A 14,851-nucleotide genomic window follows, 5' to 3' on the forward strand; every position below is an offset into this window, starting at 1 on the left:
CCTTCGTAGTTAAGCAGGTTATGACGAATTGCAGAGAGATCTTGATCAGGTTGATGGGCTGAGGAATGGCAGATGGATTTCAGCTTGCATAAAGGTAAGGTGACGCATCTCAGACAGTCAGACCAGGAGAGGGCCTAGATAATGAATTGTAAGGCACTAGCAAGTGTTGTGGAACAGAGGAACCTGGGAGTAGTACAAGTGCACAGTTTGCTGTAAGTGGGCGTGCAAATAGACAGGGTATGAAGGCAGCATTTAGCATGATACTCTTAATCAGTCAGGGCACTGAGGTTAGGAGTAGGGTCATTACACTGAGGTTCTATAGTCATCGGTGAGATCACACTTGGAGTAATATATACAGTTTTAGTCATCTTGTTATTAAAAAGACATTGTCAAGCTGAAGAGGGTGCTGAAGAAACTTATAAGGATACTGCCAGGACTAGAAGGCTTGAGTTGAAAATGTTTGAAAATTGGTCAATATCCTAATCTATATAAATATTCTGCAAAATGTGTCTGAGCACAGAGTCTCTCTGGCCATTAAATACGTTCTATCAGTGCAGCCAGATGATTAAGGATAAAAAAGGTTTGCAATGCAATGTTCTGCACTTTACAGCCCAGGAGTCACATCTTCACATACTACTCTGGAGAAAGCACAGCTCAGCACAGGCAGCCAGTAACTTAAGGAAGCAAATGATCTGATCTGCATCATAATACAGAGAAACGTGTGCCTTTATTAAGGACTGTAAAAATTTAACATGCCAGTCCAGCATATAGCAAATGGAATACTGCAGAAAGGAAGTCACAGATACTGCACTATGAATCAAACACTCCCAAATACCCTCAAATAGATAAGTTTGATGAATACAGACAAAATGCAGATAAAATACAAAGTGAAAAGAAATTAGGAAAGCTATATAGACTAGTACATGCCTATTATACTGTGTTTCTAAAATTCAATGTTATTGAATTCAATGGAACTAAATTTCAGAATTGGAGCACAAGAACAAATTTCTACACCTAAAGCCAAAACAAAACCAAATTTAGTTTGACTGCCGGTATTTTGGCTGAAAATATGAAATATCCAAAAATAAATACTACTTACGGTTGGAATGGAATGAAATGTTGTTTGTCCTCATCATCAATTTTCCCTGTAATTATGTCAGTGACATCCATAACTGAAATAATAAGAAAAAAAACTGTATCTACCTGCTTACAATAAAGTTTCCTACAATTATTTGGAAATAAGGAAATATTGGGCATGTTTGTTATCAATTAGCTGGTTCAGCACTTTCATTTCCATAAACACTCCTTAGAGACAAGCTCCTTTTGGATAATCTAAGTGTATTTGAAGTCTTCAACATGCCAAAGAAGTGAATAATCCCAGAAGAATTATTAACCACATTCAAATCAAATGTAAAATGAATCAATCCCATATTCACACAAGATTAGGAAAGCCAATTTCATGCTCTGGCAAGTTTAAAGGGAGGATTGTCTATAAGACCATACTCAATTTAAAGGAACCAGGGCCCTGGCTGAGTGGAAGGGGACGTGGGAAATGTCTGCGTGGAAGGGAAGTATGGGATTCCTAAATGGATTATTGTAAATTTGCTGTATATTCTTCTCTTCCCATAAGAAAATACTTTACATGTAGGTGAATTCCACTTTTAAGTAAAAAAAAACTACTTTTCAATCCATGTGGAAGAACTCTCTGAAAATAATTAATTGTTTACATTTTTCCTAAGATTATTAGACATTAATAAAAAGGAAGTGTTACATCATAATAAAAGATAAATTAGTTTCAACCAAAAAATGTTTTTATATAATTGAGGGGTTTGCACAGGATATTTACTTGGTTTACAGCATTTGAATGGAAAGTCACAATGGACCTAATTATTTTTGAGTGCTTGTTACTTATTAGAGACTCTAGACATTTCCATTCAGAAATACATAGATATTACTATGCACAAATAAGCCAGTGTGCTCAATTGTAATGTATACTATAATGTACCATTCTGCAAAAGGCTAATTTTAATGGCACTTATAGTTTGTATACCTATGCCTATGTCACAATTAATTTGAATCGTCTGCCCATACTGGGGTTCACCCACAGGCTCTCAATGTTGCTGCACATCTGGTCCCCTTGACGCTAAATGTAAAGTTACATTGATCTGTCAATAAAAGCATTGAAAAACTTGAAGCCCACATATACTCTATCAGCTTACTAAATTAGATGGACATCTGAAATAATCTTAAGGGAAATGAACAAGTACTTGGCCATTTGTTTTTCTCTTGCAAAGAATTCTATCTGTTCATTATCATGTAGCTAAGGATTTACCAGCAACTCCAAAGGGTCTTCTCAATCCTGTTGTAAATTTCCTGGTGTTATTGTCCTTCAGCTCCATGCGACCCACTCTGACAATCTGGCACACAAAGCTAATTTTTTCTCTTTTAAGGTCTTTACTGCCAAGATCCTATAAAATATAGAGGGAATAACTCAAATAAAACAAGATCTCTGAAGACGTGTATATGCATAAATATCTTAACCTCTCTTCCCCCTATAGAAATATAGACTCTCCTATATATTTAAAAGTCATTTTAAACAATGAGAAGCATATTCACCTTAACAAAGGTAAGTATTGCTGGCATTTAATTTTTTCCACAGATTGCATGAAAAATATTTTGACATTGTTTATAACCCAACAATTGCAGAACTTTTGCAAGCACACAAAAGTTTTTTTGTTAAGCCCACAAAGAAATAGAAAGCTATTATGTCTTTAATTTTTCCAGTTCAGGCATCTGATCGTCAGACCAGAACTGCTGTGAAGGAAAACTGCATCAAAATTAAATTACTTGTCCTTCCAGAATATTTGAGCCAATCTTAAAATGACAATTTGTAATTTTCTACACAATCGCTATCCACTTCATCACAGAAATGCCAGTGTAAAAGTTTGGTAAAAGGTCTGCTCAAATTTTATAGTTTTAGTAATGTTACTATGTGGAAACAATCTTGTAATTCAAACTATTGTCTGGGATTACAAGTATAGAAATGCACTGGAAAGTAAAATGAAGAACCTAACCCAGTGTTTTAATTCACCAGATAAATCAGGCGTGTAACGTCTCTGCACCCTACAATCTCTGATTATATAAATACATCATGTTCTTTTAGGAAATGTCTCTTTAGTAGCCACCTACACCACTTCTGACAGATCTTCTGTAGATTTAAGACACGTAAATGAACATATTTGATGTATGAATAAACTCTTCTTGGTCTTCCAGCCAGGTATCGATTATAACCAAAGTTTTGATGACAAACTCCACCATCTTCATCAGGGATGATGCCTGGGCATGTCTAGTCTGGTGGTATTTATATCCCTGTAGTCCACTCCTCCTGATTGGTTAGACAACAATTATACCAGTGCCTAAGAAGAATAATGCGAGCTGCCTTAATGTCTATCGCCTGGCAGCACTCACATCCAGAGTAGTGAAATGCTTTGAGATGTTGCTCATTACTAGACTGAACTCCTGCCTCAGCAAGGACCTGGACCCGCTGCAACTTGCCTATAGCCATGGAGAGCATTCTGACAGGCTACATCACTGTCTGGTATGGAGGGGCTACTGCACAGGATCTAAAAAGACTATGCAGAAGGTTGTAAACCTAGTCAGCTCCATCTTGGGCACTAGCCTACAAAGTACCCAGGGCATCTTTAGGGAGCAGTATCTCAGAAAGGCAGCGTCCATTATTAAGGACCTCCAGCACCCAGGGCATGCCCTTTTCTCATTGTTACCATCAGGTAGGAGGTACAGAAGCCTGAAGGCACACGCTCAGCGATTCAGGAAAAGTTTCTTCCCCTCTGCCATCTGATTCCTAAATGGACATTGAATCCGTGAACACTACCTCACTTTTTTAACATGTGTTATTTCTGGTTTTTGCACAATTTTTAATCTATTCAATATACGCATACTGTAATTGATTTACTTATTATTGTATTAGTTTATTTTTTTTTCTTCTTCTATATTATGTATTGCATTGAACTACTGCTGCTAAGTTACCAAATTTCAGGACACATGCTAGTGTTACGGACATAAAAAAAACTCAAATCACAGCTTCTGTGGGTCAGATGATCTGGGACGCACGTCAGCTAGCATTCACAGGATTCCCTATGAATGCAGAGCAGCGTATATTGGCCAGATGGGACATGTAGTGGAAACCCACATCAAGGAGACCAGGAGGTGTATCCGTCTGGATTACTCAGAGAAATAAGCGGTAGCAGAACATTACATTTCTCCCCTCTTTTGACTCTTTCCCCCTCTCACTCCTCCCCCCGCCAATGGCTTTTAGGACCGCCTGGTAAAGGAGAGCATTAAAATAAAACTGAAGGAAAAGAATTTTAACGAAGACGAAGGTCTCGCCCTAAGAAAGGAATTCAATTGTAAACAAGTTGGAAGAGTAGAAACCTGATTGGGTGAGATCTAACTAATCAGAAGAGACAAGACTACGGGAGTATAAATACCACCGGCCTAGACACGCCCAAGCATCATGCCTGATGAAGATGATGGAGTTTTCCTTCGAAACATCAGTTATAATCAAGACCTGTACCCAGCTGGAAGCCCAGAATGTTTATTAGTCATAATATGCCAGAAAAGCACGAGCTATTTGATGTTACCTCCTGATGTGCAATATATTCTCTTTCTGTTAGTGACAACCTATTAAGTGCACTTTTTCCATGGTGTGACTAATCTGTTTGGTTTTCTATATGCTAACTGCTTAACTATTTTGTAGACAAGCATCATCATCAATCATTGCAACACCAATTTAAAATAATGCTAAATACAGAGGAAATACACAAAAGAGTATCAACTATTACTTTTTTTAAAAAGTGTGAATAACTTACTGTAAATACAGCTCTTAGGTTGTTTAGCCGGTCTATGTCTTTAGGAAGGCCCGAACTTGCCCATCGAACTAGGTAGTTTTCACTACATAAATAAGTTCATAAATGTTATTCTCAGCATGCACGCATACAAACCTTCCTAGTTTTTCCTATTGATGCATCAGAAGCAAATTAAAATGCGTTTTAATTCATTTTCATAATAGGAATCATTCTTCAAATGTTTTAAACATGCAAAACACAAAATCAAAAAAATCTTAATAAATTATCTGTGATAACTAAAGATTGAATGAGCATGCATTGTCACATACAAAATGCATTTGCTTTTGAAAATGAAAATAGAAAGCAGAACTGTGATGTATTTGAAGAATAAATAGAATTTTACTGAAGTAAATAATTTTTAATTAACTATTTGAGAATAGTGTTTTACATAACTATAGCAGGTCTTTCTCCTCAATACATCTGTGTTGTACTCAAGCCTCCTCATGTCATTCCTCAGCTAATCGCGGTATCATCTTTCCACTCCTTTCTTTGTTATTTACCTTTTATATTATCTGTGCTAATTTCCACATACCAAATATTGTCTTGGTTAAAAAGTTTCAAATAAATACCAGGCTTCATTTCCTAATGACTACATGGCAGGTATGAACAATTGTTATTATGTTTCCCAACAAGCAGAAACATCATCTAACTTGAACAAACTCTAAATAATATATTGCAATTATGTTCCCAGTTTCCTAAAGAAAGCTTTAAACTTTATCCATACAAACAAATCATTTCTCACAGTTCCTTTAGTGTCTCTTGACCTTTATTACATTGGGCCATAACTCACTGGGAAATACAAGGAACTCAGGAATCCCACAGGAATGAGAAAAATCCAAAGTTCTGGTTGGTCACGTCCCATAGACTAGTTTCCAAATGAGGCCCAATACTGATTCCACTAGGAGGCCAGTGAATTACTTTAAAACTGCAGCAATCTCTATACACTTGCATGAAGAACCGTCCCAATAAGCCTACACCAAGTAAGTTCTGGTGAGTCAGAAAGCCCTTTGTTTAACTAGAGTGGAATAAATGCAAGGGCAAGTATCATATTTTTATATACAGTATTCCAAAGTTTTACATTATTTAATTCAGATTTTTAAAAACAACTTGTTAAATTTTTCAGTGATTAATTTTTGATGGATTTGGAATAATGTTTCAGAATGATCTTGGCAGCTTTTACAGTTGATAAAGTCAAGGATCATATATTGCAGCTTTATTTTAGGCTATTTGTGAGTGCATCTTGGTCTAGTTCTTATCACATAGACAGTACATTAAACAAGCCCCATTAATTGCTTTAGATCAGGACAGCTCAGAACAGCCAAGTCAACTTCAACAACACCTGGCGATCATTGGAAATACAAACCCCATTTCCAGAAAAGTTGGGATATTTTCCAAAATGCAATTAAAACAAAAATCTGTGATATGTTAATTCACATGAACCTTTATTTAACTGACGAAAGTACAAAGAAAAGACTTTCAATAGTTTTACTGACCAACTTAATTGTATTTTGTAAATATACACAAATTTAGAATTTGATGGCTGCAACACCCTCAACAAAAGTTGGGACAGAGTTAAAATAAGATTGAAAAGTGAACAGAATATTCAAGTAACACTGGTTTGGAAGACTCCACATTAAGCAGGCTAATTGGTAGCAGGTGAGGTATCATGACTGGGTATAAAAGTAGCGTCCAACAAAGGCTCAAGTCTTTGCAAGTAAGGATGGGTCGTGGCTCACCCCTTTGTGCCAAAATTCGTCAGAGAATTGTTAGTCAGTTCAAAAGGAACATTTCTCAATGCAAGATTGCAGAGAATTTAGGTCTTTCAACATCTACACTACATAATATTGTGAAAAGGTTCAGAGAATTCAGAGACATCTCAGTGCGTAAAGGGCAAGGTTGGAAACCACTGTTGAATGCGCGTGATGTTCAAGCCCTCAGGCAGCACTGCCTAAGAAACCGTCATGCTACTGTGACAATTATAACCACCTGGGCTCGGGAGTACTTCGGAAAACCATTGTCACTCAACACAGTCCATCGCTGCATCCAGAAATGTAACTTGAAACTGTATTACGCAAGGAGGAAGCCATACATCAGCTCTATGCAGAAAGGCCGGCGAGTTCTCTGGGCCCGAGCTCATCTCAAATGGACCGAAAGACTGTGGAACCGTGTGCTGTGATCATATGAGTCCACATTTCAGCTAGTTTTCGGAAAAAAAAGGTGTCGAGTTCTCCGTGCTAAAGATGAAAACGACCATCCACATTTAACTAATTTCCCCCGGGATCAATAAAGTATGACTATGACTATGACTACGTTATCAGTGAAAGGTGCAAAAGCCAGCATCTGTGATGGTATGGGGGTGCATCAGTGCCCACGGCATGGGTGAGTTGCATGTATGTGAAGGTACCATTGACTCTGAAGCATACATTAGGATTTTAGAGAGACATATGTTGCCATCAAGACGACATCTCTTCCTGGGACGTCCATGCTTATTTCAGCAGGACAATGCCAGACCACATTCTGCACGGGTTACAACAGCGTGGCTTTGTAGGCACAGAGTGCGTGTGCTTGACTGGCCTGCTGCCAGTCCAGATCTATCTCCTATTGAAAATGTATGGCGCATCATGAAAAGGAGAGTCAGACAATGGAGACCACGGACTGTTGAGCAGCTGAAGTCTTATATCAAGCAAGAATAGACAAAATTTCCAATTGCAAATCTACTACAATTAGTACCCTCAGTTCCAAAACGATTAAAACGTGTTATTAAAAGGAAAGGTGATGTAACACAATGGTAAACATGCCTCTGTCCCAACTTCTGTTGAGTGTGCTGCAGCCATCAAATTCTAAATTTGTGTATGTTTACAAAATACAATTAAGTTGGTCAGTAAAACTATTGAAAATCTTTTCTTTGTACTTTTGTCAGTTAAATAAAGGTTCGCGTGAATTAACGTATCACAGATTTTTGTTTTTATTGCATTTTGGAAAATATCCCAACTTTTCTGGAAATGGGGTTTGTACAATAGGCAAGCATGTTGGCCAAGGCAAGAGAGGAATTCAATATAATTGTTTCTAAAATATATTCCCTTAGATACAAATTTAAGATTTGAATTTTCTTTTCCTTTAGTTACCTGTTTGTTATTTTAGCTATATCTCTAAACTACTCTGCTCCTTTAATGCATTTGGAAACAAGCTTGAATATTCAACCATGTAGCACAATGTACCACAACAAAGAATTAAATTTCAAGACAAAGTATGAATCTGGGCAGGCATAGTCACCCTCTGGGCACTTATCCCTGCAACCATATTAAGTACTACATCTCCTCCCTCATAACTATTCAGCACCCTAACCAGTCTCCCCAGGTGAGACAGCACCTTACATGCAAATCCATCAATGTCATTTATTGTATTTAGTGCTACTGGTGTGGCCTCTTTTACATCAGTGATACCCAACGCAGATTGGGGGATTTCTTCATCAAGCACCTTTGCTCCATCCATCACATCAACCAGCATCTCACAGTGGCCAAACATGTTAATTCCACTTCTCATATCCACACCAACATGTCTTCACCACTGCCATAATGAAGCCAGGCATAGATTGGAGGAGCAACACCTCATATTCTATCTCGGTAGTCTTCAACCTGATGATGTGAAATCTAATTTCCATTAACTACCTCCCACCTCTTGCTCCTCTCTCTCCCCCTGTCCTTTATTCTGGCTTCTGCCCCTTCCTTTCCCATCCTGATAAAGGGTCTCTGCCTGAAACCCTGATTGCTTATTTTCCTTCAAAGGTGCTTCCTGACCTGCTGAGATCCTCCAGCATTTTTTGTGTGTGATTTGGATGAAGGAGCAGTGTTTTGTATATTTAAAGTTACAAGTTACATCAAGATGTAAAGGAAGTTCCACAGAGCAGAGCGAGAAATTATATTAGGGCATCGATCTGTTAAATGAGTTGGACAAAATCCCATAAGGTAGAAGATTCCTCCAGAATGCATCCAGAAAAAAAGATAAATTTCCTTAGTAATGCAGAATTGAAAACTATGGAATTGAAAAGATTTTCATTTCAAGATTATAAAATGAGAAACGTTATAAAAAGACATTTTTTAAATCAACACTAAGGAAGTTAATATATAAAATGATTGATATACAGATTCTTGGCTCTATGTACATAACTTAATACTGCTTCTGAGGAAGGATAATATTGATCTTGCTTGGTTAGAGTACAAGTTCAGCAGAATCACTGGAAAGAATTAAAGCCTTATATTTAAAAGACCTGGTACATAAGCACGTCTTACACTCTGCTGAGCACAGGAGGTTAAGTATAGACCTAATTAATTCTGTTCAATAGGATAGTTACAACTTCTTTTGTGGAAGAAACTGGAATAGAATAACACTGGAAGGAACATTAGAACATGAGCATCATGGTGGAAAATTGGTGATATTTTCCCACATAAAGGATGGGGAAAAGTGGAGTGTTCTTACTGTTAACGCGAGGTCAAATGAAACTTTCAAACTGAGACTAAAAGATCTTTTTTGCTGAGTAAACAAAGAAAAAGAATCAGAGGCAGATAAACAGAATGGCTGAAAATGGTGCAGAAGTCAAATGACTTTCTACTCCTATGTAAATTAATCACCTGCCCATATACAATGTAATCAGATTTCACCAATGCACTTTTTTTTATTATTTCTGTCTCTATTAAACCAAATTAACTATCTAAAGCAGAGAATGTAGAACAGATTTTAATTAACATTCCAAAACAAAGTGCTACTGAAGAATATGTTCTAAAAGCAGTATAAGAAATTCATGTGATGCATGCTTTGTTCTTCAGATTACAAAACAATGTTCTGTCTGAAATTACAATAACAGTACTAAACATAATCAATGCAATATTCCACAGTCATCTTATCTTGAAGAGTTATGACGGTAAGGTGCTATACAATAATTCAGGATACAATATTTTATGAGTGAACAACATAACCCATCTTTCATGCTTTTAAAAAAAGTGCTGCAAAGCATATATGTAGAGGAAAATTAAATATTACTCTCTGTGTAAATGCAGAAGAGAATGCTCGATCTCCTTGCTTTGGAATTCATTGATTATTCAGTTTTCATTGATACATAATTTAAATTAAAGCATCTTTTTTTACCTTATTCAAAATATAGATTTCATCACACCCTCAAGTTACCCTCTTCATAATTAAGCTGACCACCAACCTAATAAACTTGGACTTAATCGGGTCATATAAAGACATCAATACTTCAGCGTCTTCCCCTATTTTGCAGACAACATTCTTCAGAGTTACAAACAGACTGAAAGAAGGTGTGGCAGCAAACTTCGCTTGTCTGTTTATGTCAATATTGTGTTTCTGAGACTGCAAATAAGAAAAATGAGAGGTCATTTTAGACACCAAGAAAATACCATGCATTTCATTAGCCTCTTTTTTTCAATTCAGTACTTTGTATACACATTACAAGTGAGTAGCAAAACAACTTACACCACCACAAGATAGCAAAAAGAATAATCATTATTTCCTGAAGCAAGTTAAAATGCTCAAACAGGAGGATTTTTGATGTAATTCAGTCACTTTCAAGATGCCATCACAGCCTTAAATCTATTTAAAAAAAGTTCAAGATTTACCTGAGATCTGACACAAGATTTATGACCGACCATACAAAAGTGCTCCATGCCCTCTTGTAAGCTTCTGAAATCTAATCTAACAAAAGCAGGATAACTCAAGGTGCCAGAAAAACACCACCAATGTTGTCTCACAAAATCCTCCAAAATAGATAAGCAACATAACATCTTTTATATTTTATGCTCCGATCTGTAAAGGCAAGACTGCAATGTGCCTTTATCACCACCCACTTGAACCCCAAGGTCCCTCTGTTCATTAACATTCCACAATAACAATCTCTTACTCAATGGCAGTAAAAGTAAAGAACTGATTGTTGACATCAGGAAAGGAAAAGGAGGGCAAGGATGAACCAGTCTACGTTTGGGACATTAACGGTGGAGAGAACCAGCATCTTTAAATTCCTGGGTATTTACATATCAGATGATTTGTCCTGGGCCCAACATATATAGATGCATTCACAAGGAAGGCATGCCCAACATCTTGACTTTCTTAGGAGGTTGAGGTTCAGCTTGTCACTGAACTCTAATGCACATCTACTGATGTTCAGTTGAAAATATCCTGCATAATCGCACCTGGTCCATATAGCAATTTGAATGCACAGAAACACAAGAAGCTACAGTGAGTATTGGACACTGTTCAATACATTACAAGCACATCTCTCCCCACCATTGGTAGTACCTACATGAGGTGCTGTCTTAAGAAAGCAAAATGCATCATCTAAGATCCCCACAATCTGGGTCTTGTCATCTTGTTGCAAATATCATTAGGCAGCAAGTACAAAAGCTATAAGTTCCATACTGCCAGGTTCAAGAACAGGTACGTTCCTTCAACCATTTGATTTTTGTACAAATTTGCACAACCCTAATCAAAGGTTCAAAGGTTCATTTATTACCAAACTATACAATTCTGAAATTCTCCTTCTCCAGATAGCCATGAAACCAAGAAAGAAAAGATCACGATCATCAGCCACCAAATCCCTCCTCCCCGCACAAAAAAAATGAACAAAAACTGAACAGGCACATCAACCCCAATTCCCCCTCTCCCACACATTAAAAAAATCGAGAAAGATTTGGCAAAAAACACAGGATATAAAAAAATTATGAGACAGAAAAAAAAGTCTGTAGACCAAGTCCATATCCAAAACCTAGAAAATCTGGGTAACATTCTCTGGGGAAAGTGGCAGGCCTTCCCTCTCTGGCAGTCAGCGATCAAAAAGCAGTCTCCTCGACGGCAGTTGAGCAATCCCACCAGGGAGCATAAGGCAGGCAAGCTGGCACTCACCCTCCGCATTCGACTCAATGTTTCAATCTCCCTCGTCGTTTTAATCGGCAAACGATGGAAGCTTTAATCATGACAGTATAACAACACTATGCACTAAATTGATGTTTTATTGGTCTATTTCCATCTTTTTAAATAAAAATAACATATGTTTTTCTTGTGAATGCTGCTTATATGACACACTGCACCTGTGGTGCAGCTGTAAGCAAGTTCTAATTGCACCTGTGCACACTGTACTTGCACATTTGACAATAAACTTAACTCTGATTTTGACATTATTTTGCAGTATATGTCCTTCCTCTATTTCACTTCTCAAAGTCATCTTGCAATTTTCAAGATTAAATTCTACCCGCCAATGTTCCAGCCAACTTTTTATCAAATCTATAACTTTCATCATTCACAAACATATTAATTATACCTCTTACATTCACATCCAGGTTGTCAAGATATATCACAAACAACACTAAACCCTGCAGTAAACTACTGGCCATAGATTTCAAATCAGACAAATATTTTTCAACCATTGCCGTTTATCTCCTATCACCAGACCAATGTTGGTTCCAATTTGCAGTTCACTGGGGATTCTTAACTTTCTGGACCAATTTACCATGTGGGGCCCTTGTCAAACATCTTACTAAAGTCCATTTTACTAACATCTTACTAAACCCCCTGGCTTCAAACTTCTTAGTTCTCTTCTTAAAAAAATTAATGAGGCAATGTTGCCCCACACAAAATTATGCTGAATATCCCTGATCAGTTCCTAATTCCGAAATGTACGTACATAAATCCTGTGCTCAATATTTTCTCCAATATGCTCAATATCACTGATCTGATGCTCAGCAACCACAGTTACCAGGCTGCCCTTCTTAAATAATGGAGCAATAGTAGCTATCATCCAGTCTCCAGGTACCTAACCCGTGGCTAATAAAGATACTAAATATATTGCAGGGCCCCACTTACTTACCAATCTGCTTTCCAAAGCAACCTTGGACACATCTCATTCTGACCCTTAATAATACAGCTCTTCCTTCTTAATATGAACATGTTCCAGATTATTCATATACCATTCCTTGAACTCTCATCTGTCGTGGTGAAATCAGAAGGGGTATTCATTTACCTCACCCACATCTCCTGGCTCCACACATATATTAATTGGGAGATCAAGCAGCAACTGTGGAGGCAAAGATTCCACACATAGGATCTCAACCCAAAACATCAACTATCCCTTTGCCTTCACAGATGTTGCTTGATCTTCTGAGTTCTTCCAGCAGTTTGTTTGTTGCTCTTGATTCCAGCACATGCAGTCTCACATCTCCACACTGAAAACAAATAGCTTTTAAATAGATGTGTATATCTGAATCTAACAAAAAAGATCATTCTCTGAAAAATTAATTTAAAATGCCAAAGTGCATAATTGTTCATTTACTATTTCCACCAGAAAGAGAAAAAACATTCTTGGGAACAATTATAATGTTCAAATAGAAAGTTCCCTTAAAAATAATCAGAAAAATCTCCTAAAATATGAAAATGTACAATGTGTCAAGTTTCAATGACTATTTAAAATGCTCTTCTAAATTTTTAAGTTTCCAGATTTTCACAGGAACCCCTTTGCTAAAATCTCTCTTCTCAAGGATTAAAAACCGTCCTCTCTAAAATATCTCTCCTGGTCATATTTGCTGGTAGTAACCATGTTGACTACATCTAAAGCAGTCAAAATGGATTTCATTGCATTATACAGGTTTATATGTAGAATTATATGCTTTCAAACAAAAATAAAATATTTTGATTAGTTTCCATTTTTAATCTATTCACATTGAAACTTGTGCTCTAAAACTTCATTTAACTATGAAATGGTAATGCTAGAGATGAAGAAGATTGAATGCTTGGGATCAATAAGGCTCTATAATTTAATTTGGAAGTGACAATAAAAGCTGTATTAACAATGAAAGAATAAATAATTTGTCCAGCTTTGACAATTTCATAGTACACGGATTGTTTCTTAGCAAACCCTGCCTACTTGTTACCTCCAAAACAGCACAATCCCTGCTCCAAGATGGATCTCATGTTCTAAATGTGATCACTCGAGTTGTATGATATTGTCCTAAGTTGGTAAGCCCTCAGTTCTCCGAAGCTGATGGGCCCTCAGGTGGTTGTAGAGGCTGATCTGTGTTCCACATATTCTGGTGTAGTGTGGGAATAAGCAGTGGCTGTGGTTAGTTGTTGGGTCTTTTAGTTGTTCAGTCTTTCCTTTCCCAGTTGCCTCTGCGGTGCAATGAGGGTAACTCTCAGGTAGCACAGCTCCCTCTTGAGCAGATTTTGTCCTGGTATATCTATTGATTGCAATGTCTTCCTAGTTGAATTTCTTCAAGCTGGGTTTGATAGTATCATTGAAGCATTTTCTTTGCCCACCAGGGACTCAATGACTTTGCTTGAATGGGGAGTAAAGGATCTGTTTGAGGAGACGTGTATTAGGCATCCAGATGACATGACCTATCCATCGTAGATGGTACTGCTTTATCGGAGGATCATTGTGGAGAGGCTTGTGGGTTTCTGAGATCCTAAGAGTGATGCTGTTTGGAGTTTAGCTTTCAGACACTTAGCTCCTGGTAAGGCTACTAAGGGCCAAGGGGAGGTTACAGACAAAGAGTGATCCAACCAAGATCTCAACGGTGGAACTGGCAGAGAATGATTATACATCGCAATGGCAGAGAAGGCAGAGGAAGGCTGCAGCAGTGAAGGGTCCACTGTTTTTCTTGCATTACATACCACTGGACGCTGACCCCAATCTGTCAATGACCGTGTGGTAGCTGCCCATGCATTAGCCTCCCCATGTTAAATAAAGTCATATACAGGTGTTCTCCTTTAAGGGAATCCACCCTATCTCATATTCCATAGTGCAATCAGGATGTTATTGAAAATATGCGAAATAAGGAGGTAAGGAATGGAATATTTTCCAATTCCGTTAACAATTCCTTGGCATGTATTTTTTTTTTAATCAACTTTGTTATTGGTGGACC

The 14,851-nt window shown here is 37.4% G+C and overlaps 1 protein-coding gene across 3 annotated transcripts in view; it reads right to left on the reverse strand.

Moving 5' to 3' along the window:
- Positions 1 to 14,851, reverse strand: part of dock1 (dedicator of cytokinesis 1) — a 575,517-nt gene that overhangs the window by 433,479 nt on the left and 127,187 nt on the right. For all 3 annotated transcript variants that reach the window (XM_063071820.1, XM_063071822.1, XM_063071821.1), the window contains 4 exons: positions 10,135 to 10,292; positions 4,890 to 4,971; positions 2,333 to 2,468; positions 1,100 to 1,172 (listed from right to left, as the gene is read on the reverse strand). In XM_063071820.1, the coding sequence (XP_062927890.1) occupies positions 1,100 to 1,172; positions 2,333 to 2,468; positions 4,890 to 4,971; positions 10,135 to 10,292 (449 nt within the window). The remainder of the gene's footprint in view (positions 1 to 1,099; positions 1,173 to 2,332; positions 2,469 to 4,889; positions 4,972 to 10,134; positions 10,293 to 14,851) is intronic.

The sequence above is a fragment of the Mobula hypostoma genome, chromosome 19 (assembly GCF_963921235.1).
Source record: "Mobula hypostoma chromosome 19, sMobHyp1.1, whole genome shotgun sequence".
Taxonomy (NCBI): Eukaryota; Metazoa; Chordata; class Chondrichthyes; order Myliobatiformes; family Myliobatidae; genus Mobula; species Mobula hypostoma.